Source organism: Arvicola amphibius, chromosome 2, assembly GCF_903992535.2.
Source record: "Arvicola amphibius chromosome 2, mArvAmp1.2, whole genome shotgun sequence".
Classification (NCBI taxonomy): Eukaryota; Metazoa; Chordata; class Mammalia; order Rodentia; family Cricetidae; genus Arvicola; species Arvicola amphibius.
In genome coordinates, this window is record NC_052048.2 from 182,189,161 (window position 1) to 182,214,636 (window position 25,476).

General features: G+C 37.8%; 1 protein-coding gene across 6 annotated transcripts in view; it reads right to left on the reverse strand.

The window, feature by feature from the left end:
* The window catches only part of Cnot4 (CCR4-NOT transcription complex subunit 4), a 107,371-nt gene that overhangs the window by 55,144 nt on the left and 26,751 nt on the right, over positions 1-25,476 (reverse strand). For all 6 annotated transcript variants that reach the window (XM_038317935.1, XM_038317933.1, XM_038317934.1 and 3 more), the window contains exons 2-3: positions 9,603-9,867; positions 5,653-5,850 (exon numbers count right to left, since the gene is read on the reverse strand). In XM_038317935.1, coding sequence (XP_038173863.1) covers positions 5,653-5,850; positions 9,603-9,776 — 372 coding nt within the window. In that variant the 5' untranslated portion in view covers positions 9,777-9,867. The remainder of the gene's footprint in view (positions 1-5,652; positions 5,851-9,602; positions 9,868-25,476) is intronic.

Consider the following 25,476-nt stretch of genomic DNA (forward strand, 5'->3'; position numbering starts at 1 on the left):
GTCTCAAAATGAGAAGCAAAATTTGAATGTGTACATCAATTATATTGGTAGGCTTCTAAGTGTTTGTGAATAACCAATGGTTGATATAAAATAGGCTGTTACGGCAAAGGAAATTCAAAGAATTTAAACATTACATATTAACATGAACACTCGAGATTTTTGCCTAAACTTCTGATAAAAAGGCATTTTTTTGAAACATAGTCAAGCATTCATGGACACCATCAAGAAAAACAAAAACATGGCACTCAAAGGCTGCTTAGTGGATAATGGACTAACAAAGCAATCATCACCACAGAATACACCAGAATAGGAGAAGCTGCACCAATAAACAAGTCATTCCAATTGCTTTGCCTCAGTTTCTCATTTATAAAATGAAATAGTTGTGTTTTAGTAGCCACATTCCTCAATGCTCTCTGGAGCTACCACATACACAGGACACGACCTAATCCTACTGCTACACCGCTAATATTATTAATTCTCAAAGCAGAACTTAATCATTTTTTTTTCTTGGGAGGTTTTTAACTGCATATGTGTTTTGCCTGTATATATATGCGCTCACCATGTTCATGCAGTACCCTCAGAAGTCAGAAGAGAATGTTAGATTCGCTGGAACTGGACTTAAAGGATGATTGCAAGCCACCTGGAGGTGCTCAGAACCAAACCCAGAACCTTTGCAGGAACACTAAGTGCTCAGAGATGCTGAACCATCTCTCAGTCCCCTACTCCTCTTTTCATAACGCTCAGGAATGTGTGAGCACTTCAATTCTGTCTTCTCTAACCTATGAACTTACTAAGCGCAGTCTATGTCTGGCTTGCTACCTAATTTACCTTCAGTATCAAACATAGCATTCACAAAATTCAAATTTTAATAAGAACAATTATCTCCACAAACTTGATATCTTAGAACTTTTAAGATATAATTATCTCTAGGATTTTTTACAAATTATAGGCTTGATGTCCTTTATTTATGGCTAGAAAGCAATTATGAGTGAGTACATCCCATGTTCTTCTTTTCGGGCCTGGGTTACCTCACTCAGGATGGTGTTTTCTATTTCCATCCATTTGCATGCAAAATTCAAGATGTCATTGTTTTTTACCGCCGAGTAGTACTCTAATATTTTTTTTTTTTTACTCTAATATGTATATATTCCACACTTTCTTCATCCATTCTTCCACTGAAGGGCATCTAGGTTGTTTCCAGGTTCTGGCTATTACAAATAATGCTGCTATAAACATAGTTGAACAAATGCTTTTGTAATATGATTGGGCATCTCTTGGGTAAATTCCCAACAGTGGGATTGCTGGGTCCTGGGGTAGGTTGATCCCAAATTTCCTGAGAAACCTCCACACTGCATTCCAAAGCGGTTGCACAAGTTTGCATTCCCACCAGCAATGGATGAGTGTACCCCTTACTCCACATCCTCTCCAGCAAAGGCTATCATTGGTGTTTTTGATTTTAGCCAATCTGATAGGTGTAAGATGGTATCTCAATGTTGTTTTGATTTGCATTTCCCTGATTGCTAAGGAGGTTGAGCATGCCCATAAGTGTCTTTTGGCCATTCGAACTTCTTCTGTTGAGAATTCTCTGTTCAGTTCAGTGGGTGAATCCAAAGAAAAACATATAGTTATCCTCCTGGATACTGGAAGTAGACAAGATTGCCGGACAAAAAATGGGAACTTGGGGGTGGGGTGGGATGGGGGGTTGGGGGGATGGGGAGAGAAAAGTGTGAAGTGGAGGATGGGAAGAGCTTGGGGGAATAGGATGGTTGGGATATAGGAAGGGTGGATATGGGAACAAGGAATTATATATCTTAATTAAGGGAGCCATTCTAGTGTTGGCAGAGACTTGACTCTAGAGGGGTTCCCAGGTGTCCAGGAAGACGCCCCCAGCTAGTTCCTTGGGCAGCTGAGGAGAGGGTGCCAGAAATGTCCAGATCCTATTGCCATACTCATGAATATCTTGCATATCACCATAGAACCTTCACCTGGCACTGGATGGAGAAAATGACAGAGCCCCACATAGAAGCACCAGATTGAGCTCCCAAGGTCCTGATGAGGAGCAAAACAAGGGAGATCATGAGCAAGGAAATCAGGACCGTGAGGAGTGCGTGTACCCATTGAGATGGTGGGACAGATCTAACGGGAGACCACCAAGTCCAGTTGGAATGGGACTGATGGAACAGGGGACCAAACCGGACTCTCTGAATGTGGCTGATGGTGGAGGAGGACTGAGAAACCAAGGACAACGGCGATGAGCATGAACCTCTACAGCATGGACGGGCTCACTGTGAGCCTTGTCAGTTTGGTTGCTCACCTTCCTGGACTTAGGGGGAGCTGGGAGAACCTTAGACTTAACATAGTGAAGGGAACCCTGATGGCTCTTTGTCTTGGAGAGGGGCGGAGTGGGGGTATGGGTGGAAGGGAGGGGAGGGAAGGAGAAGGAGGAGGGGAGAGATGGGAATTTTTAATAAAAAAAAAATGAGAAAAAAAGATATAATTATCTCTTAATCATCAAATTACCATAGCTTCTGAAATTTTTTTCTTCTGACTAATAAAGGAATACACTTGATAACTGATCTTGATATAAGTTTTTCTGACATACAAAAGTTATTTTAAAACTACATTTTTAGGACTTTAATATATATAATACATATAATATACATATATAATACACACATAGATATATATAAAAAATTACCTCTTAATCATCATCAAATTACCATAGCTTCTAAGATTCTTTTCTACTTACTAATGAAAGAATACACTTGATAATCAATCCACTTCTAAATGTTGCTCCACATTGTGAGAGCTGGCTAAACTAAAGATATATAAAACAAAAGATAAATTCACACCCAAAAGCTCTAAAATCAAGATCAAAGTCCCAGCAAGTTACTGAAATAGCAATTTCAGAAGGACAAAAGTTATCTGTAAGATTAGCAAAAAGTAACAAAAAGACAGAAGTAAGCAAGAGAGGTGAGCTCAGCAGGTTAAAGCTCTTGCTAACCCAAAGCACACATAAAATAAAGGTCAAAGAAAAGAACCAACTTCCTAAAGTTACCCTCTGACTTCCAGATCATGAGTGTGAGGGTACACACGTGTGTACACACAAACACATATACAGGGGTGGGAAGGAGAGAGGGGGGGAGGGATAAAGGGAGGGGGGGAGAATGAAACATTGTTTTAAAGGCAGAGCTGAAAGGGACAAAAACAGATTAGGGCAAAGGTTTAGTCCTGTTCAAGAGAAGTGGTCACAAAAGAGGTGTGAGTATGTCTGCCTCAGGAAAGCAAAAAATGAAAGCTTACAAACAAGATGGAAGAAACGACTGCTGAAGATGAGTTGTAGGTCTTAATATTCCTTCAATATTTCTTACTGAAGTCCTTTGTTTGCTTGAAATCTTTTCTTTGTTATTTTGTGACAGGACCTTCCTTCTGTAGCTCAGGATGGCCCAACACTCATTAAATAGCCAGGATGGTCACAAACTCATGGTCTTCTTGTTTTACCATCCTGAATGTTCAGACCACAGGTATGAATTCTTACCAACACCTTTGCAAAGAAATAGGTCTCCAGAATGAGATGTAAACACTATTGTCAAGTTCCCTGGACCTAGATTCCTAGTAATTTTTGTGTGTAGTGGCTGTAGAGGGAAGGACGGGGGAGTATACATGTACCATGGCACACTTATGCTGAGGTTAGGAGACAGCTTTGTGGAGTTACTACTCTCCTTCTACCTAAATTACACGAGATCCAGGGACTGAACTCAGGTCACTGAGCCATCTTACTGGCCCAAATCTTAGTAATTCTTGAGTTGCATCAATTTTAATGCTCATGATAGGTTCTTCCTGAGATTCTCCTCTACTGATCTGAAGAAATTTTAAGGTCTTAATATAAACTCATCAATTGGTAAATATTTAGTCTTTACAAAAAAAGCCAGCAGGTTCAGTTATGGTTAGATATAAAGTTAACCCCTCCCTCCCTCTCCATCTCCTGCTAAAATGATCATATACTGAAGGCTTGGTCTGTAGCTAGTAGATATGAAAGCTTTGTCCTAATCAATGATCAATTTGCTAATGGATTCATACCTGAATGGACTACTGGGAGGTGGTAGAAACTATAAAAAGTGGGGCCAATGTAGATGAAGTGGGTCACTGAGGTATGCCTTTGAAAGGTATCTTGTTCCCAGTTTCTTATTCTGTCTGTCTTTCTGCCTTTGGCTGCATGAGATGAGCAGCGTTTTCTTTCACATTCAGTTGCTAGCAGGATGATCTACCTCACCTTAGGCCCAAAGCAATGAGAGCCAGCTAAATGAAATCTCAGACAGAAACTATGCATCAAAATAAATCTTGTTTTAAGTTTTTCCCCACCCTCCAGGTAGGTATTTGCCACAGTTAGAAAAAGCTGTTGGCGCCGGGCGGTGGTGGCGCACGCCTTTAATCCCAGCACTCGGGAGGCAGAGGCAGGCGGATCTCTGTGAGTTCGAGACCAGCCTGGTCTACAAGAGCTAGTTCCAGGACAGGCTCCAAAGCCACAGAGAAACCCTGTCTCGAAAAACCAAAAAAAAAAAAAAAAAAAAAAAAAAAAAAAAAAAAAAAAGAAAAGAAAAAAGAAAAAGCTGTTGGCAACAGACAAGTGAGTGTTCCACTACAGAGCTAATCTTCAGCACCACAAGGAACAGTACCTCCAACGGTTTTCAAGAACTTTTCTTGGAAGACTATCCAGAGTTAGCACTTTCCTACTGATGCAAACATTCTAGCTGATACTCAGCTTCAATTTTCCTTCCCAATAATCTTGCCGGCACCTCATGGTATAGTGGAAATTAAAAATTAGCAGATGTATATCCAAAGCCCGCAAGAAAGTATGAGATCAGAGAAACTTTGAAAAGACTAATTGAAGGAGGAGAAAAAAGACATCAATTAGAGAATTAAACCACAAAAAACTTGGTCTTTTACTTTGTCAAATTCTCCTTTCCATAAAACTGGTTTAGAATGACAAAGTAAAGGAATGTTGATAAACTACAACAGTTCTGAACGAACAAAGAGCTACTACTTGGGGAGCACCAAGATGGCTCAGCGATGGTTCAGCTGGTAAAGACACTCACTGCTGGGGCTGAGGACCTGAGTTAGAGCCGCAGAACCTACACAGCAGAAGGCGAGAACCGAGCTTGCAAAGTCCTCTGACCTCTACGCATTCACTGTGGCAGACACAGGACTACTTGGGTAGCTCATTAAGATTACTTAATAGGTTCAATTAACTGTGTCTCCAATTACTTGGTCCACATAGCTACAGAAAAGGGAAAGAAAAAAAGAAAAGAAAAGAAAAAAAGAAAAGAAAAGAAAAGAAACCCAAACTCACAACTCATGTTAACCCTAAGGACAACTGGAATCTTATTTTCACAAGCACTAAAAGGGACTTTTAGCTCAAGCCCTTAGTTTCACAATAGAAACTGAAGCCCAGAAAGACAAAGGCATGGCTAAGATTACAATTTGCCACAGGTTCTTAACCATTATTAAAAATTATTATTATTATTCATACTTTCTCCCAAGACTTATTATTTTCAGAGGAATCTTCCAGTTTATCAGTATCAATTACTTTCAAATGAGACAGGCAAACACAAAGGACTGCCATGCTGACAGTGAAAGCAGAAAAGGACTTACTTCTGGGTCTGCGAGGCGCTGGGACAGACCTACAACAAAGACGAGGTTTTTTTGTACCACACGTACACTAGCCAAATGTTTTCGATTTTCTGAAATTTTTTGTTTTCTCTCATTTTGTTTCTGTTTTTTCTCATTCTTTATCCTTTGCAATTCTTCCTGTGAGAGTGGTTTATAAACTGCTGGGTCTTCTGGATATGGCTGTAAGTATAGTAAACAAGATAGTTAGCATTAAATAGAAAAACTGCAGAAATGATAAATATCCAATTCTGAGCAGCACGTGTAAGACAGACAGTTTCTTCTAACTGTTTCAACTGCTTTCAAATATTTTTATTTAATAAAAGTTAAAAGTTCTAAAAGTTTTTTTAAAGCTTAGCAGAGATCACTTTTAGCACAAATGTCGAAATGATAAAAATCAACCAATCAATCTTGGTATTATACCTTGCACACAATGCTTCTAAAACACTGTGTAAAAGGCAACGAAGATCCGGGCCCAGGTTGCTGCTGAAGGCCCTGGTGCTATAGCAGCCAGGGCTTGTGCTAATGTTCATAGCTCCTTTTGTCACAAGGGTCATGCAGATTTCTGGAATCTGAGCCACCACCTTGGGCCCTGTGGGTGTCTGAGAGCCACAATACTGCCAGGATCATGCCAGTCTGGGTGGATCACACAGCCAACTAGGGCCATGGTGACTTCCGCACCCAGGCTGCTACCAGTGACCATGTCTGGGCCCATGGTCCTATTGCAGCCAGAATCTGTGCTTAAATTCATATTGCCACAAGGGTCATGTGGATGCCCAGGGTCAGGTTAGCCACCAAAGACTACCTTGGTAGTTAACGGACATGCTTGGAGCCAGGGTCAAGCAGATCAAAGTGATATGTGCTGCTACCCAATGACAGGGTGACATTGGGGTCAAAGCTGCAGCTGGGGGCTATGTCTGGGTCATTGGCCCTACTGCAGTTAGGGTCTGTGTTAATGCCCAAGGTTTCTGTTACCATCAAAGACCATGTGAATGCCCAAGAATTGAGGTCAAGGGCCATGCTGTCACTGGGGCTGTGCTGCTCTGAGTAGCCTGCACTGCCACCTGGGGTAATGGTGACATCCAGACCTGCTGCTCCCAAGGACGTCTAAGACCTTTTCTGGGTCTGTGGTCTCACAGCTGCCAGGGTCTGTGTTGCCACCAAAGGTTATACAAAAGCTGGAGGCTAGGGTCCTAACCTATTGCCTTGGTCATGTCTGGTGGCCATGCCGCCACCAGAACCATCCTGATGACCTATACTCCCATCCAGAGCCAGGATGTTATCCAGTCTATGATCCTGCTGCAGCTGGGGTTTGTGTTGATATCTGCTGCCCATGTAGTCTCAGGGGATAATGGGAACCATGTATGATGGAATCAGAGAGCCATGCTGAACCAGGCCTAGGATATTTGGCTCTGACCCTCACTGGACCCTACAGCAAGAGAACTGCCCTCTCCCACCACACACACACTTGAGAAAGATGGTCCTATCCCTCACCACAGGTTGGGGAGAGCTAAAACTGATTGCATGGGTATAGGGAGGGGTGACTCTGCCCTTCAACTGAGGCGGGTAGCTTCAGCAGCCTGGACTGACCAGCTCAACTACTCCCCAGGCAAACAGATGGCCCTTGAATTGGCCCACCCTAACATCCACCACATCTTGAACCTTCTGGAGCTCATGAAGGGACTGGTCCTGTAGAACAAAACCCGCAGGATCTCCAAACTGGGGTGGCCATAGGATATCCAAGAGGAGTTCCAGAAAGGATCCAGTGATGATGGTGTACAAGAAACCAGAGGCCTTGAACCAGTAACTCCTGCAATGAATATTTGCTAGTAAAGCTGACTGGACAAAAGGGTGTACTGTGTGACACACCATGGCTCCCAATGTTACCAGAATGAATGAAGAGGCATTGGAGAGTCAGGAAAGATGGAAGAGCAGAGAGGGTTTTTGTTATTTTGGCTCTTTTTTCTTTTTGTTTGCTGCTTGTTTTGTTTTTGTTTGTTTTTTAATATCTGTTTGAGAGCTGTTGTTGGGGAGAGGGGAAGATATTGAAGGACTGGGAGGTGAATGGAATTGGGATGTATGATGTGAAATTCCTAAAGATTCAATAAAGAAATTATGTTAAATACATAAAAAAAAAATCAAAGAATTTGATGGTAGTTCTATCAACAAAATATGGATTTTATATATTATAGTCAACAAATATTTAAGGAAATCCTACTATGTGCTAAAATATTAAGTTTATATGCTTGTTTGAGTGTATGTGCTGGTTTGGGTGTACATGTGGAAGTCTCTACCTCATTTATTTCAGACAGGCTTTCTCACTGAATCTGAAGTACACAAATGGCTACGTTAGCAGGCCAACAAGCTCTAGGGATCCTTCCCTATCCCACAGGTGCTGGGGTCATAGAAACATGCCTAACTTTACATGGATGCACAGGATCAAACTCTAGTCTTCAGGAGTGCACAGTAAGTACTTGACCTACTGGGCCACATCCTTAGACCACATCCTTATTGATTTATCGTCTTAAATACATTCCTAGTCTAAAAGGAAGAAAGATGAGCGTAAATATTTAGACTTTGGATCAAGAGTTCAAATTTAGTTTTAACATTATCTTGTCATGTGCCCGTAAACAAACCAGTCTCTAAGCCTCAGTATCCTTATGTATGAAGTACAAAAATGTCCTAAAATATGATGTAAAAATTTATCATTGTGTCCTCAAAAAATATCAGCAATCTCTCTGTTGTGTGTCTTTGTCTTTTCCTTCTCAGGATTATAGATAGTATCTTCACTCCAACAGCTAACATCAGGGTCACTGGTGGACCAAAAATATGGAAGCAGAGGGCCAGGCTTTGAATTCTAGCCAAGCTGCTCCAAAACCATATGACCATTAGCCCCAGCCTTCTCAACTGTAAAATGAGAAGCACATTTAACTAGAAGTTCTGTGGGAGTTAAGACGGTTAAAAGTGATTAAAATATGACCTGCACAAATAAGTACTAAAGACTCAGTTATCAGTACTACTAATAACAAATGGATGGCAGTTACTTAAAACTGAGTATAAAGATCCCAGAAAAGATGTGATGATTAATTTTCATTGTCAATCTGACTAAATTTAAAATCATCTAGACAGACAGACAGACAGACAGACAGACAGACAGACACACACACACACACACACACACACACACACACACACACACACCCCTCTGGGCATGTCTCAAAGGCTGTATCCAGATAGGACTAATGGAGGGGGAAATACCTCACACTAATGTGGCTGGCATCATCCCATGGACTGGGGTGCACAACTGAATGAAAAGGTAAAAGGTAGGCTAAGTGTCAGAATGTCCCTCTCTGCTTTCTAGCTCTAGTGAACTACTTTCCTATTTAATACTAGAAAACTAGTGTGAATCATCCCACATATTAATACAGAACATGTTTTTTAAGTTCCATATTATCATATCCAAACTCAATGGTTCTTTATGAATCTTCTTAATAAGAAAGCACCAAGACTGTGTCCGTTTCCTTGGCTAGAGAAATTATATGACTTTACAGAAGCAACACTGCTAGTTAACACAACAAAGGCAACACTTGACCATGACTCCCAGTCCAGTGTACTCTCTCTACTTCATTACACCTTAAAGATCACAGAATGTTTGTGTTTGGGTAGAAGACTTGTTTGTTGGGGGGGGGGGGGAGTAAATATCCTGTGGGAGTGGTCTTGAGCATCTCTGGGGAGGGGGTCATTGTTTGGTGTGGTTTCTCGAGGGGTGGAGTCTGGACTGAGGCAACTTCCAGGGGAGGGGGCTTGGAATGAACTTACACCTGAATAGTTTGTTTTAAAGCCAATCACTCACAGCTATGGGGAAATAATTATACAGTTAATACTGGACAGTAAAACATCCAGATAGTAAAATAGAGTTGTTTAGAAGCACTTACCTTTCTACACGCAGGACAAAGCCCATTCTCATCAGTGCGAATTCGATGCCAACAAAATCGGCATATCTGGTAGCCACAGGTGCAAGGGAAAAAGTTAATATCATCTATCTCTAAGGGCTCCATACAAAGAGGGCATTCCACAGGGTCTTCCTTTGCATCAGGACTGCGAGACATCTTCACGCTTGTTAGACAGCAGCAAAGTTTATAATAATTTAAGGGAGAAGGAAATTCAGCACTGAGAGCTAAAATGTAGAACTCTGAAGACCTGCATGAGAAAAAAATCAAAAGCATACATACCATTTACTACAGGAAAATACTAACTTTTGCTATAATCACAGGACAGATTTCAGAAATTTTCCTCATATGAAGAAAAAAACTGGCATTATATTAGGTTTCAAATGCTATAGAAACTAAAAGAATTCCCATTTTTTCCAGCTAAGACATTTAATACTGATCTAAACACTGTTTATAACACATTTTAGAAAAATATGAAATAAAGACCTTCAGTTATAAAATAACCTGAGACCAATGAAATGGCTCAGTGGGTGAACACATTTGCTACACAAGCCTACTGACCTGAGCTCAACCACTAGAGTTCACACGGGAGAGAACCAAGTCCATAAAGTTTTCCTTTGACTTCTATGCACACATGACATGTGCATGCCGACATACTCATTCTCTGTCATAATATCATCCTCTTTCATAATAATAATAACAATAACAATAATAATGCTAAAAAGTTCAAAGCTATGCACACTTGACTATGCATCTTTCACTTAAAAGCTAATAAGGGACATAACAATTATGATAAGCAAAATGTATCACAATTAACAAAAGGAACTGATAAAAATCAATTTAATCACTTGGGCTGGAGAGATGACTCAGAGGTTAAAAGCTCTGACTGATCTTCCAGAGGTCCTGAGTTTGATTCCCAGCAACCACATGGCAGCTCACAATCATCTATGAGAGCTATGCCAACACTATATACATAAAAATAAATAACTCTTTAAAAAAGCCACAGTAGAATAATTTTTAAAAAATTAATCACTTATAGTTACATATATAATTATATTAACATAAATTTTTTGCCAGAGAAAATATAGCTTAAAACCAAGCAAGCATGCCATAACTGTTTACAAGTATGTAATATGATGCCAGTGAAAACTGCTGAACAAACAGATATATTTATAAAATATTTCTATAGTAAGTACTACAAAAAGCCTGTTTTAAAAAAAAATCAAACAGAGATTTCTAACCCAATCATGCTTTGTGAAATGTGCATTCCTTTTAAATTATGGAGAGTTGAAAACCACAGTTAACAATTTCATGCTGAAGGGTGAGTTGCAATCACTACATGCAGTTGAAAATGGAAAAGCTACAAACAAGTCTACATCTGGATGCAGTCCTATAGCACAAAGGTTCAGAAACAACACACAACTGAACAAAACAATTTTAAAGGCCACACTGAAGAGCAGAGAGAACAGCTGACTCATCTAAATGTGACAATCAGCCTCATCAGTACTCAACTGTCTGCTATGAAGCTAGACCTTCGTACTTCACAAAAGCAAAGAAAATATCAAAGAAACTAAAAGAAAAAAAGAAGAAGAAATAGAAATAAACAATAAACAATAATATTTTAAATTTTAACAGAAATCACACTACAAACCAATACAGATGAAATGGGCGCTCCCTCCCCATTTTTGTTTTTTGACACAAGGTCACTCTGTAACAGCCCTGGTTTGACACAAGGTCACTCTGTAACAGCCCTGGTTGTCCTGGAACTCACTTTGTAGATCAGGCTGGCCTTGAATGCACAGAGATTCACCTGTCTCTGTCTCTTGAGAGCTGGGATTAAAGGAAGTGCCACCATTTTATAAGCAGTAAGAAACACTGCTACAGACAGTGTCCCAGGTAGGGGTGAATCATTTTATAAATAATAAACACTGGTACATATCTAATTTATACTATTAATAAAATAACACTTGGGGGGGTTGCAGAGGACTTTATTCCCAGCACTTAGGTTTCTGAGGTAAGGCTAGGCTAGTCTCCACAGAGAGTTTCAGGACATCCAGGGCTACACAGAGAAACCATGCCTCCAAAAACCAAAATAAATAAATAAAATAGCACCCAAAGGTGACTGGAAATTTATTTGGTACAATAAACTGCTGAAGTGTTGGAAAAATAAATAGGTGAGGCTTTCTTCGCCCACTTAAGCCATGTTCACTCAAAATGAGAGGCATAAAAAGATATTGTTGACTAATACAAAAAGAAACAAAATTAAAAAGCAAGTATCCTAGGTTCAGTTCACATTACCCACATGATGGCTCTTAAACATCCATAGCTCTAGCTCTAGAGGATTCAACACCTTAATCTGGCCTTAAAGGGCACATATGAAATCTTCAAAAAAATAGACAGACAAGACAGCCAAAGGCAGACAGATAGGTAGACAGATAATGAAGAAATAAATAAGAGCCTGTGTCTTTTATTCAATATACTGCCTGTATAAGAAGTTCTTCTACATACACACACCCATATAACAAGTATTATATTATGTTCAGCAATCAATATATCAAAGAGCAAAATATTGCCAACATAACATCCAGATATAGGTAAATCATTAATAGTTAAGATACAGAAATAAAGCTGTGAATGCTTATAATCCCAGCATGAGTGAAGTGGAGACAGGAAGATACAAGAATGCTATGAGTCTATGCTACATAGCCAGATGTAGGCCATCTAGGGCTACAGTGTGAAACCTTGGCGAGAGAGAGAAAGAGAAACAGCAATTTAATAAATTTTTGTAAGTTGACACAGAAAGAGATCTATTCATTATTTAAACTTTAAAAAGAAGAACAAGCTGAAGAATTACTCTTACTTTATATAACAAGACCTGTATATATAAACTTAATTTCACTAAGAAAATAAGACAAGGATGTTGACATAGCCAAAAAAAAATAGAAGTAGACATCTTCTGTTAGAAAAATCTGTTACTATCTGAATTGATATAAAAACATTACTTTTTAAATTAAAGTGTCCAAAACCACTAGGTGGGTTGTTTTTATTTTTCTTGAGAAAATGCCTGACTTTGATGACTAGATGGGGGATACTGTTTCCTATCATACAATATGGGGCAGCCAAGCTGTACACTCCTATTTTTACATAAAGAAAACTGACTGGAAATTCAGAGGAACTACATGTGATATGATATGCTCCTGAAATGTCCTCCTATGAGTCTGCAATTTTAGTTCAAATTTAAAGTTTAAAAGAAAGAAAGAAATAGATCTGTATTCATAAACAATCCAATATTCCTAGTTTGTAAATCTGGACTAGCCATTTTTTTTTCTATATTAAAACCAGGAATGCGGAATAGAATTCTGCTGAGTAACGTGAGCATTTAAAACTAGAAAATAGGCTCCAACACAGCGTCCACCAATAGGAAACTAACCTGAAATTAAGGACTACTATGTATACTTCTAATATCTGTGGCTTTAAGATGTTTTCTTTCCTCTTCTTTTCTGTCCTTTCTTGGGGGGACGGGGGGAGATACAGGAGGAAGAAAAGGGCCTCTCAAAGCAGCCCTGGCTGTCTTGGAACTCACTATGTAAACCAGACTGTCCTCAAAGTCAGTGCATCCACCTGTCTCTGCCTCGTGAGTACTGGGATTAAAGGCATACACCACCATGCCCAACTGAAAGACTTTTTCTTAACTATACATCATTTGCATTTTAGTGAAGTAATTTACTGAATGTTGAGAAGGCAACAATATATTGGAACTTAGAAACACCAAATCTTTCTAGAAAGTGTACCTCTACAAATAAAAAAAAATTAAATAACACTTTCAAGGTTTCTTTAAAATTATTTTTATTTTTTAAAGGTTTTTAAACTGTATATTTCACATTGAGAAAGGAAGGAAGGACAAAGTAGCATGAGATAGTACACTAGATAACACAAAAGCAACTTCATCCGAATACTTTTGGTATAATAGACAGATTCCACAGAAGTGGGTTACCAAATGTTATCCAAAATTGTAAAATATATGTGGGTAATCTGACATTTGAATAAAAAGAGCTCATTTCTACCTCACCTTTTCCACTACTGGATATATGATCTTGGATAACATAGTCCAAAATTCTAGGATTTGACTTACCTCAAAAAACTGCAAACAGGGGCAGTGAGATAGCTCAGAGAATACAGGTGCTTGCCACCAAGCCTAAAGATCTGACTTTAATCCCTTGAAGTCATCTGGTAGAAAAGATGAACCAACTTCTGCATATTGTCCCTTGACAACATAGAGTTTGTGGTGCATACAAGCAAGCAAACACACACATAGTAAAACTACACATAGAAATTTAAATTAAAAAAATTTAAAAAGTATTTCTGCCAAAGGAGGGCAATATCCCAGAAAGACAGTCAAAAATTTTAAAAGGGACAATGAGAAAAGAACCTGATAAAAGTAAAAATAAAAAGAATAACATATTAAGTATTGGCAGCTAACTTCCGAGTCTTAAGAATGGCAATAATAAAAAACTAGTAAAGAGCAACATATAGGTAGGAGAAGAGCAAAATAAACTAATACACTCCGAAGTTTAACTGTAAAGATGGTAAAATTTAAAGTGCAAACACGGAACACTCTACAATTACTAATTCCATATCCTTATAGCTACTTTAGAGAAATGGGTGACCATTTGTGATGTGCCCAAATTCCCTAAATGAATGTTTATAAACATTTGGTTACAATTAAAGGGAGATATGCTATAGAGATGAATACTTTGCATTGGTATGGATCTTGGTTTATTGATACAAATTTTAGGTCAATTTTGTTATATGTATATTTCTGCTCCTGATTAACATATTGTGTTTCTACAGCTCATTTAAAAATGTAATGTATAATTAAGAAATACAGGTTAATTAATAAACATCTATAATAGTCAAGTCTGTAGTCATGTTAGGTTTTCTAATGTACAGAGATATATTACAGATGGACAGGTTTTCTATAAACCTTTCAAAGACTAACAGAATATGGCATTTAAAATGTTTTAAAAACTTAGGATTTTTCATGACAATGAGACTCATCTGCTCCTGGCAGCCCCAATCTACTTTAGGAGGATGATGAACATCAAAGAGGTTCCTTATAGAGTTTATTGGCCATTTGGGCAAGAAACTTCTCTTGCCTGGACTGCTTGATAGCGTGCTGTATAAATTGGATATGCAGGAACCCACAAAAAAAAAAAAAAAAAAAAAAAAAAAAAAAAAAAAAAAAAGACTGCTTAAGTTACCTTAAAAAGGTGAGACTATCCTTCAGGGTTCCTGTTTTATGAAAGAGTCTACCAGACATTCTACAGGATACAAAAAAAAAAAAAAAAAAGTGACAAAATGCCAACAGAGGTTAAAGTCTTTTGAATTTCTGATATCATAAAAGAGTCTACCGGATACTACAGGCCTGTAGATGGGCATATATTTATGTGGAAGTGAATGCGAACACAGGTAGGAAACTAGAAACAGGCTCATGGGGGTGCTTTAAGGAAGATGGGTGAAAAGGATTAACAGAACATATGAGATATGAAAGTAGAAGGAGCACGTGGGGCACCAGACCACAAGAAAGGGAACACAGGCAAGCAGATAGGTAAGGGGAGGAACAGGCAGATGATCAGCTAAAGCTAAGAATATGTAAAAAACAACAGAAGGAAACCTAATGCTAATTAATGCTAACAATGCCAATCAAAAGTTCATAAAATTTTTAATAAAGTTTGTACCTGAACAAGAGTGACATAATAAAGATGAATCTACATATATCAAAAATGAATGAAAAGGCTACTGGAAGTACTGAATACCAAGTTTTATATTTAAAATGTTTTCTAAATAGCTGGGTGTGCTGGTTCAGAGGAAGGTGGATCTTTGAGCTTCTGGATAGCCTGATCTACATAGTGAGTGCCAGGACAGTAAGGAGATAGAAACCATATCTCAAAATAAATAAAACAAAAATTCTATATGATTATATAATAAACTCATAGGGGTAAATGACATAAAAACAGCAGTGAGAACACGAAGGAAACAGGACGCCTAGAAACTAGAAACTTGAACCTTATCTGTGCTTCTTTTGTGTGTGGGGGGGGAGGGTTCTAGGAATTGACTTTGCTTCTTCTGGAAGAGCAGCCAGCGCTCTCCATCACTAAATCATCTCTTCAGTCCCAATCTATGTTCTTTCTTATGCAAACTATTCATGTTTTTCTTCTCTAACAGCAATTTTTAAAAACTCTTTAACAACCGAGATTTTACTAGTTGAGGAGTAGAGTGCATAAGCATTTCTCTTTTCTTCTTTTTTCTTTTTTTTTCTTTCTTTTTTTTTTTTTTTTTTTTTTTTTTTTTTTTTTTTTTTTTTTGGTTTTTTGAGACAGGGTTTCTCTGTTCTAACAGTCCTAACTGTCCTGGAACTCACTCTGCAGACCAGGGCGGCCTGCAACTCACTGAGATCCACCTGCCTCTGCCTCCCAGTACTGGGATTAAAGGTATGTACTACCACCGCCAGGTCAACATTTCAATTCTTAAAACATGCACCCAAACTCTGAAGAGTCATACATTGTGTTCATATACCCAAAAGAGCCATGTGCTATTTCTCTCTGAACTTATTCCAGTGATGTTCCAGTCCCAAACTTGGCAGGTTTTACATAAAAATCAAATGCTCATAATCCTTAATTTTACTGATTTACAATTTTATGCCACATACAGAACATACTCAAAATTTCCATCTTTCACAGCATATTATCACAACTGTTAGGAAAATGGACTGCCATGACCAGTAACATTACAGTTCTGAAAAGGCAAAGACAAGGAGTGGAACAATAGGGAAGTAGAGATAAATAAAGCTAGAGGAAACTAGACAATAAATCTAATACTAAAATTCTAATAAAGAAACTCAATAGATTTAAACTATTCTAAACACAACACTAAAACCAAGTAAGTCACATTATAGAGTTCCTAGAAGTTCAAGTATTCTGTTAAGTCAAAATTATGAATTACCTAAATAAATCAGAACAAAACAGTATCCATCTCAAGAAATGAAAAAGTAAATTGAAAGACAAGACTAAAATCCCTTAATACTAAAGGCAGACACAGCTCTCAACCTGTAACCTCACAAATGGTAGACACAGACAGACAGGTTACAGGTGCTCCTTAGCTAGTGTAGTGAAATAGAGGAACTGAAATTTGGTTCAGAGTACCTCCCTCAAAAGAATAAGATGGAGAACAATTAAGAAATATACCTAATAACACCTCCCCTGGCCTCACAGGCCAAATATGGGTAGATGTGCCCACTCACACACAAACACAACACAAAACAAACTAATGATAAAAAGATAACGCTTTCACATGGTAATGGATATATATGCTAATACACTCTAAATTCAATTCAAAAATAAATTCTATCACTACAAATTTAAAAGCATCAATAAATACTAAAGAAACTGCGTGTTAGTAAATTTAATATAAAAGGAAATGCCTAGATACCATGAAAATAATCTTTTAAAATGGACAGGGAAAGCCAGGAGGTGGTGACACACACCTTTAATCCTAGCACTAAGGACGCAGAGGCAGGCAGTTAGAGGCCACCCAGGTCTACAACAGAATGAGTTCTAGGACAGCCAGGGCCACACAGAAAAATCTTGCCTCATAAAACAAAAAAACAAACAAAAAAAGATGCTTAATCACATTAGGTGATTAAGTTTAAGCAAAAGGATGTAACTGAAAATATACATACAACATCCAGATCATCTTAAGTGCATAGTTTCTTGCCTATTGAGAGGAAAGGGCCAAACTAACAGTGAAATCCCAAAGAGAGTGGCAGAGCTAACTCAGTAATAACCTAGGGATTCCTAGAGGCTCTTGCTGAGAACAAACCAATCTTGTTAATCCTCTCCTATGGACTTTTAGGTAAAAGAAAAATAAACTAACTTCTTTACACCATTATGTTTTGGAGTCTCCTTGTAACAGCAACTTGACCTAATATGTACCCTTTCTAAATTGTTCATATAATTTTTTTTTTCAGTGCTACGGATCAAACCCAGGATCACCCATAAACTAGGCAGGTGCTCTACTACTAAACTAACATTCCTGATACAGTATATAATTATATAAAACAACAAACTGTGGACTTTAAAAAGAAATAGAACAAGGGGGGATTTACCTACTCCCACTCTACCATCAAATCACCACTGCCATTTTTAAAAAATGAAATTATATATAACTTCTTATAATGAAAATACATGCCATCTATGTCAGGAGTATACATGTATACATATTTTACAACAAGAGCAAATGCACAGAGCATACAGGATACTTTGAAAAGAACAGTGTCTCTAAATGTATCCAATCTCATTAAATTGCTTAAAGTGTCAGTATATCATGCTTTTTAAATAAAGTGAAATGAAAAACACTAAATTTTACAAGCATGTATCATTCCCATATGCATTTCACTTATGCTAAAGATAAGGAATTTATAAAATGTATAAACATTTTCAAACTTCCCTAAATCCAATGACAGAAGGGGTATAGAGATTCAAGATCTATTGTAAAAATCTATGTAATTTACATGCTACTCCATAATACAAATGAGTCTGTTACTATGCTTTAACTATTAAGAAATGCAATGTTTCAGAGGGTGTATTTTCCCCAGGTGTTGTTCAACAGCCATTCACCTTTTTTTCAGAGAGGGTCTCTGACTGGTCTAGTACTCAAAAACAGGCTGGATTGGCTGGTAAATAAAATCCAGGGATTCAGCTTCTTCATCTCCCCAGTGCTGGGATTAAAAGTGTGCAATACTATGCTAGGAATTTTCACATGGTGCTGGGAATCAAATTCAGGTTCTAACAAGTAATTTACAAATGGGGCCATCACCTAAGCATCTACTTGTACTTTTCCTCATCTATGTATTTTTAGAGAACTGAAGTTCATTTTTAAAGTAGCTAAGTGCAAGCTAGACGTGACGGCATATGCCTATAATCCCAGCACTCAGAAGCAGAAGATAAGGAATTTAAGGCTAACCTTGGCTACACAATGAGTTCAAAGTCAGACTAGAATAAAAAAGACCTTATCTCAAAACACCTTAAAGTAAAAATAAAAATAAATAAAACAGCTAATCCTAAAGCTGTTCACTATACCAGATATAGTGCCAGACATTTATAACAATGTTGGTAATGTCTGAGGAGAATTAACTGTATCCTCAAAGGCCTTCATTATAGTTACACAGGCAAATTTCAGGTACTTTGAGATTTAAACCCTTAGCAGCCATAATCTAAACATAGCTAAGCAAACTACTAAGGACTCTATCTGCTCCACGCTGCCATTAGCTTCCCATCACACTGAGCCAACTCCCATTAGTCAACAGACTACAGTGTAGTATGTAAACTCTTCAAAAAATCTAATCATCACAAGAAAACACAAAACAGGATTTTTGAGAATGCAGGGAATGACAGAAAATATTGATGCTTTATATAAATTATACTTTTTTCTACTTTGTCAAAATTTAAAGTCACCTGTTAGCTTAGCAAAATAAAATACAAATCTGAAAAGATGCCGCAGCAGTTAAGAAAGCTTGTTGTTCTTTCAGAGGACTGAGTTCAGTTCTCAGAACCCAAGTGGGCTCTCAAAGCTGCCTGTAGCTTCGGCTCCAAAGGATCCAATGGAACCCTCTCTGGTCTCTGATGCCAAATGCACTCACATGTTCACACACACACACAATCAAAAACTAAATCCCAGACAGACAGACAGACAGACAGACAGACAGACAACTGTGGTGGTTTCAATGAAAATGGCCCCCATAGGCACACTGTTTGAATGCTATATTCCTAGTTGGTGGGACTGTTTTTGAAGAATTAGGAGCTGTGGCCTTGTTGGAGAAAGTCTCACATGGGATGGGCTTTAAGGTTTCAAAAGCCTACACCAGGCCCAGTCTAGTTCTCTCTGCCTTCAACCTGGGGATGTGAATTTTCAGCTACTGCTCCATCACCACACCTGCCTGCCTGCCTACCACCATGCTCCCTACAATTAGTCATCAACTCACCCTCTGAAACTATAAGCAAGACCCCAATTAAATGTTGTTTGTTGTTGTTTTGTTTTTCGAGACAGGGTTTTTCTGTGCAACAACCCTGGCTGTCCTGGTCTGTAGACCAGGCTGGCCTTGAATTCACAGAGGTCAGTCTGCCTCTGCCTCCTGAGTGCTGGGATTACAATGCGTCCTCTTAGAAGCTGCCTAGATCATGGAGTCTTCACAGCAACAGAACAGTAACTAAGACAATTAGTTATGCTTGATACATTTCTTCACATTTGGAAGCAATCTGTAGACTCTGGACAAGCACATAAACATTTTCTTAGTCTCAAACCATGAAGAACATGACTAGAAATTTGCCTTAATTTTCATATCTTTTCTCCCTTGACTTTAGTTTATTAAAAAAATAGTAGAAATTTTCTAATTATTCTCATAGTAAATTAGAATAGAGTTATTGCATTACTGCAATAATGTCACTTTAAAATTCCTGCCTAGGGCTGGAGAGACAGCTCAGTGGTTAAGAGCACCGGCTGCTCTTCCAGAGGTCCGGAGTTCAATTCCCAGCAAACACATGGTGGCTCACAACCATCGATAGTGAGATCTGGTGCCCTCTTCTGGTATGCAGGTAGAATACTGTACACATAATAAATAAAAAATCTATCTTAAAAAAAAAATCCATGCCTAGGCTAAGAGTATAGATTAATAACATTTGTCTAACATGTGTGAGACCCTGGGTTTGAATCATAGCACAGGAAAAGCAAGACCTTCTCAATATCAGCATCTCTGATTTATAAACCTAGACAGGTTAAGGTAAAAAGAGGTTAAAGAACCATAGATGAAATAATTCCAAACTTTCAGTGACTGCAATGGAAAAGAAGGCATATAAACTTGTAAATGATATTCAAAAGACGTAGATGGAAATTAGCATATTGTGCCAGTAGAGACAGAAAAGAAAAAACTCCTCCAGTAAAACAGACCACATGATGGAGAAAAGAAGAACAGCAACAACAACGAGTTATGTTCCGGGTTTCCACTTATACAGGGATATCTTCAACTCACCTAAATGAACACACACAGAGTTAAGAAGAGACCTAAGAGCTGATAAAGTATTAATATGAGCCAGACATATATAGTATTTTAAAGCTTTAAAAATGAATGACACTGCCCAGACTTTCTGATTTATGTAATTCCCTATAAATTCTGTCTAAATTAGTTTAGACCATGTCTTCTTCATTTAGAGTCCTAGGTGACACTCTGGATCTTTAATATATTCTTTATAAATGAGAGTAAAAATATGATTTTGATGATTTTATTTTGCTATCTTAATTTTTTCCATGAATTTAATTTGTACTTGGAATAAAATTGTTTATGTAGCACTTATAAAAAACAGCCTTTTTAAAAATGAGTGGTGCATGCGTGCATACATGCATGCGTATGTGTGTACCTGTGCATATGTAGGCATATGACCCATGCACAAAGACGAGAGGAGACTAGGTGTCCTGATTTTGGCTCTATGCCTTATTCACTTAAGACAGTCTCCCACAGAACCTAGAGCCCAAACTCCAGTATTCCTCCTGTGTCTGCACTGCAAAATGGCTGAGGTTATAGATGCACACATGGTCATGTTCAGATTTTTATGTAGGTGCTGAGGATTTGAACTCAGGTCCACAAGCTTGTACAACAAGTACTCTTATCAAATAATCCACCTCCTGAGCCTATCACAGTCTTTTGATTCATGTCCACACACCTCTATCACTATGGCCCCACATAACAGTTTGTGAAGTTTCAAAACATACTTTTAACACATGACCTACAATACTAATCCTAGATATTAGCCCAAGGAAAATGAAAACATGATTCACAAAGGGCTTATATACAAATGTCCATAGACATCTTTTTCACAGTAGCAAAATGGAGAAAAACAACAAATATCCATCATACAAATGAATAAACAAATCTTTCAATAGAATACAACAAACCACTCAGGAAAAAAATATAATAAACACAGTATTAATAAATGTGACATGAATTATGTTCAGTAAGTACAAGAAACCAGTCACAAATTTAACCCTTTTACAGGCAAAACTAAGCTCTGGTGATAGAAGCAAACAATCTAGGTGATAAGTACTGAGTGGGAAGCAGTATGAGGAACATCCTAGGTGATAGGAATGTTGTCGATCTTGACAGAGGTGTGGACTATGCAGTTGTATATATATGCCAAAACAAATTTAACACAAAACTTGCTTCACTGTAAGTAAGACCACAAATTTAAACAAAACTAAGCTACAAAATTTCTACAGGCTTAAGCCTACTCTGTTAGAATTTGGATCAATTAGAACTGAAATCTCTATTCAGCCACAGAAATTAAACTAAAACACTGAGGGGGGAGGACAGTCTTCTGGGACATACCCTACATCTACAGGTCCAAACATTTAAACCAGTCTCCTATGCGGCATTCTCCAGTGAAAGTAGGAAAGATGTGGAAACACAGAAAAGATTCTAATTGACTAAAAAAGGTTAGCAGGGATAAAAGATGCCTTAGTAGACAAGATGCTTTCTGCCAAGATAATGATGGAAGTTTGATCCCTGTAGACTCACATGGCAGGAGAACCCACTCCCACAAATTGTCTTTTAGTCTCGACATGCACACTCTGGCATATATACACTTGCATACATATAAATAAATGTAATAAAAATGCTTTTAAAAGTTGTTATAATTGGCCAAAAATTCAGAGACCCTCCCCCTCAAACTACTGGAAATAAATTGCTTTTAAGACACTACTTTAAAAAATAATCAGATCTGAGAGTCTGCAAATATTGTTAAATAGAACCACTTGGCTAATTATTTATTTTCATAAAAATTGTGACATGTCTAAAATTAGCACTTTCACAACTAGAACTAAAATTGGAAATAAGTACCAGAAAAGAAATCATGATGGTAGAATAGTGTGAAAAAGAGATCATAGGGCATTCAACTGATGTGCTGTGTATGTGTGTGGTTTGGGTTGGGGGAGGTAATGCTGAGAGCTGAGTCCTGGCTCTTGTGATTGCTAAGAACAGGCACTCATCTACTTTGCCAGCCTTGATAAAAATGATGGTTGATATGCAAAACTACCAAGAGATAAAGAACCAAAGAGATAAGCCTTCAAATAGCCTTAAAAATTGCTAGCCAATATTTCCTTCATTTCTCTGAACTCTATATGTCCCTGAGTACACAATTAACTGCTTCATTTCTTCCAAACTGTCTAATGTCACTCATTAGCCTACACAATAGTGCCTTGCAGAGAGTCCCTACACTAGCTAAAGGAGACCATGTCTATGTAAAACACCTCCATTGACCCTCAGCACAAAAGGTCATGTTTGCAGAAAGTATTCCCTAGCACTGAACCCTTTCAAGCTAACCCTATTAATATATAATTGGTCCTACAAGAAATTACATATAGAAAAACTTAAATATACAATTGATGAATTTCAAAAACAAATAAAAAAGTTAAAATAAGTATACTAAAAGAAATAAATGCTTTTTTTTTTGGAGACAGGGTCTCTGTGTGGCACTGACTGTCCTAGATCTTGCTCTGTAGACCAGGCCAGCCTAGTCTGGGGGTCTCTGGGATTAGAGAAGTGTAAGGCTACCACCACCTGGCATAATTTTTCTTTCACACAGGGTCCCACTATGAGGTTCTTATGGCCTTGAACTAACTAGGTAGACCAGACAGTGCCTCGGTGCTTGAATTAAATAGATACACACTATCACGCCTGGTACAATTTTCTTTTGGACACACACACAAAAGAGATAACTAGCCTTCTATAGAATCAAGTTTTAATAAAGTGATTGGCTTGGAAGTTTGAAAATAAGTCCTAAAGGTGTCATAAGTGGGAAAATAAAAATTAATTAGCCTCAAATGGATGGAACTAGAAAACATCATTTTGAGTGAGGGAACCCAGCCCCAGAAAGACAATTATCACATATACTCACTCATAAGTGGTTTTAAGCATAAAAAAAAAAAAACAGCCTACACAATCCCAGAGAACCCTAGACAACAATGAGGACCCTAAGAGAGACATACATAGATCTAATCTACATGAGAAGTAGAGAAAGACAAGATCTCCTGAGTAAATTGGGAGCATGGGGACCTTGGGAGACGGTTGAAGGGGAGGGGAAAGTGAGAGAGAGGAACAGAGAAAAATGTAGAGCTCAATAAAAAAAATCAATAAAATTTTAAAAAACATAAAAATGTTATCAAAATTAGCTTTGCCGAAACAGCCACAAAAAAAATATCAAAAGTGGACAGCCCCTACAAAAAAAATTAATTAGCCTTTTCTTTAGGTATTTCTTCTGATAAATGAGCTAGTGATATGCTTCACTTAATAATAAACAGATAAAGGGGTATTGTTAAGCTCTCACAGTCAAAAGCCATATTAAAAAATAGTAAGGAGGGGCAGAGAGATGGCTTGACTTGTAAGTCTGGCAGCCTGAGTACAATACTCAAAATCTACATTAAGATGGAAAGAGAAAATCAACTCCACAAAGCTGTTCTCTGACCTGCATACATGAGCGACTTATAACACATGCAGCTACACACACACACACACACACACCACACACAGAGAACACCAACACTAATAACAATGAGAAAGTACAAAGATGCTCAGTGATGAAAAGCATGCATATTCTGGCAGGATCTGAGTTTGGTTCCCAGCACCCACACTGGGTGGCTCAGAACCTCCTATAAATCCAGCTCCAGGAGACCTGATACTTGGTTTTGAACTCCAGGGGCACCTGCACTCATGTGCATATACCCCATACATAGACACACACACACATATACAAATAATTAAAAATAAGAATAAAATCTTAAGATTAACAATAATTACAGGGTAGAGCTCTACTAATGTTCTTGGCTAAAAAATAATTAAGCAGAACAAAAATACCTTTTCTATTTACTTCCCAGTAAAATATATTATTAATTTGGCAAAGGATAAAAAACAATTGTTTTTAAACTGTTCTCAATCAAAGACAGATTTAAGTAGTGTGTGAAATCGCAGATAAAAACAGCCTATCATTCTATTCAGATTATAGAAGGGCATAAGACAAAAGAACAATGTCTTCTGTTCTAAGAGTAGGACAGTAATACTCTTCAGGCTTTCCTTCCAAGAACACACTATCTCATTATGCTAATCATAATTTTTTAAACTGGATCTGACTCAACACATTAATACATAGCACAGAAGGCTGCATTATTAATAAATGCTCTGATTAAGTGTCAACTTGTCTCAACCCAGGAGCTACAGCTCAGTGTTAAAGCACCTGCCTAATAGGACCAAGAACCTGGGTTCTATCCCCAAAACCACAAGAGGGAAAAAGCCAACATTATGCAACTTACTTCTGAAGTCTTATTCCTATTAAAATCCTAAAATATAATAAGGCATCATTATAAGCAACTTTCATTTCAAAATTTCTAAGAAACTGCTACTTTATGTAAAGCATCTTAAAAGTGCTATAAAATTCTAAAGAAAGCTCTAAAATTGAAGTGAATATACATACCACCAAAGATATTATAAGTATCTGAAAATCAACACAATGCAAAAGTCCACATCAGTAACAATATCCTCCAATCAAATAACTTTACATCTGGATATTTATTCTAAGATAATAGTTTAACTATAAGAAATGCTAGCTGTTTTAATTTTGCCTAGCAGTTTAGAATGCAGTTACTGCATTTTCACAGTCAATCTAAAGGAGTTAAAATCTGGGTTAAGACAGTACAAAGACCTCAATTTAGAGCATCCAAACTGACTTGTTTTATTTCCCAGATGTTTTCTGGGTGATTTAAA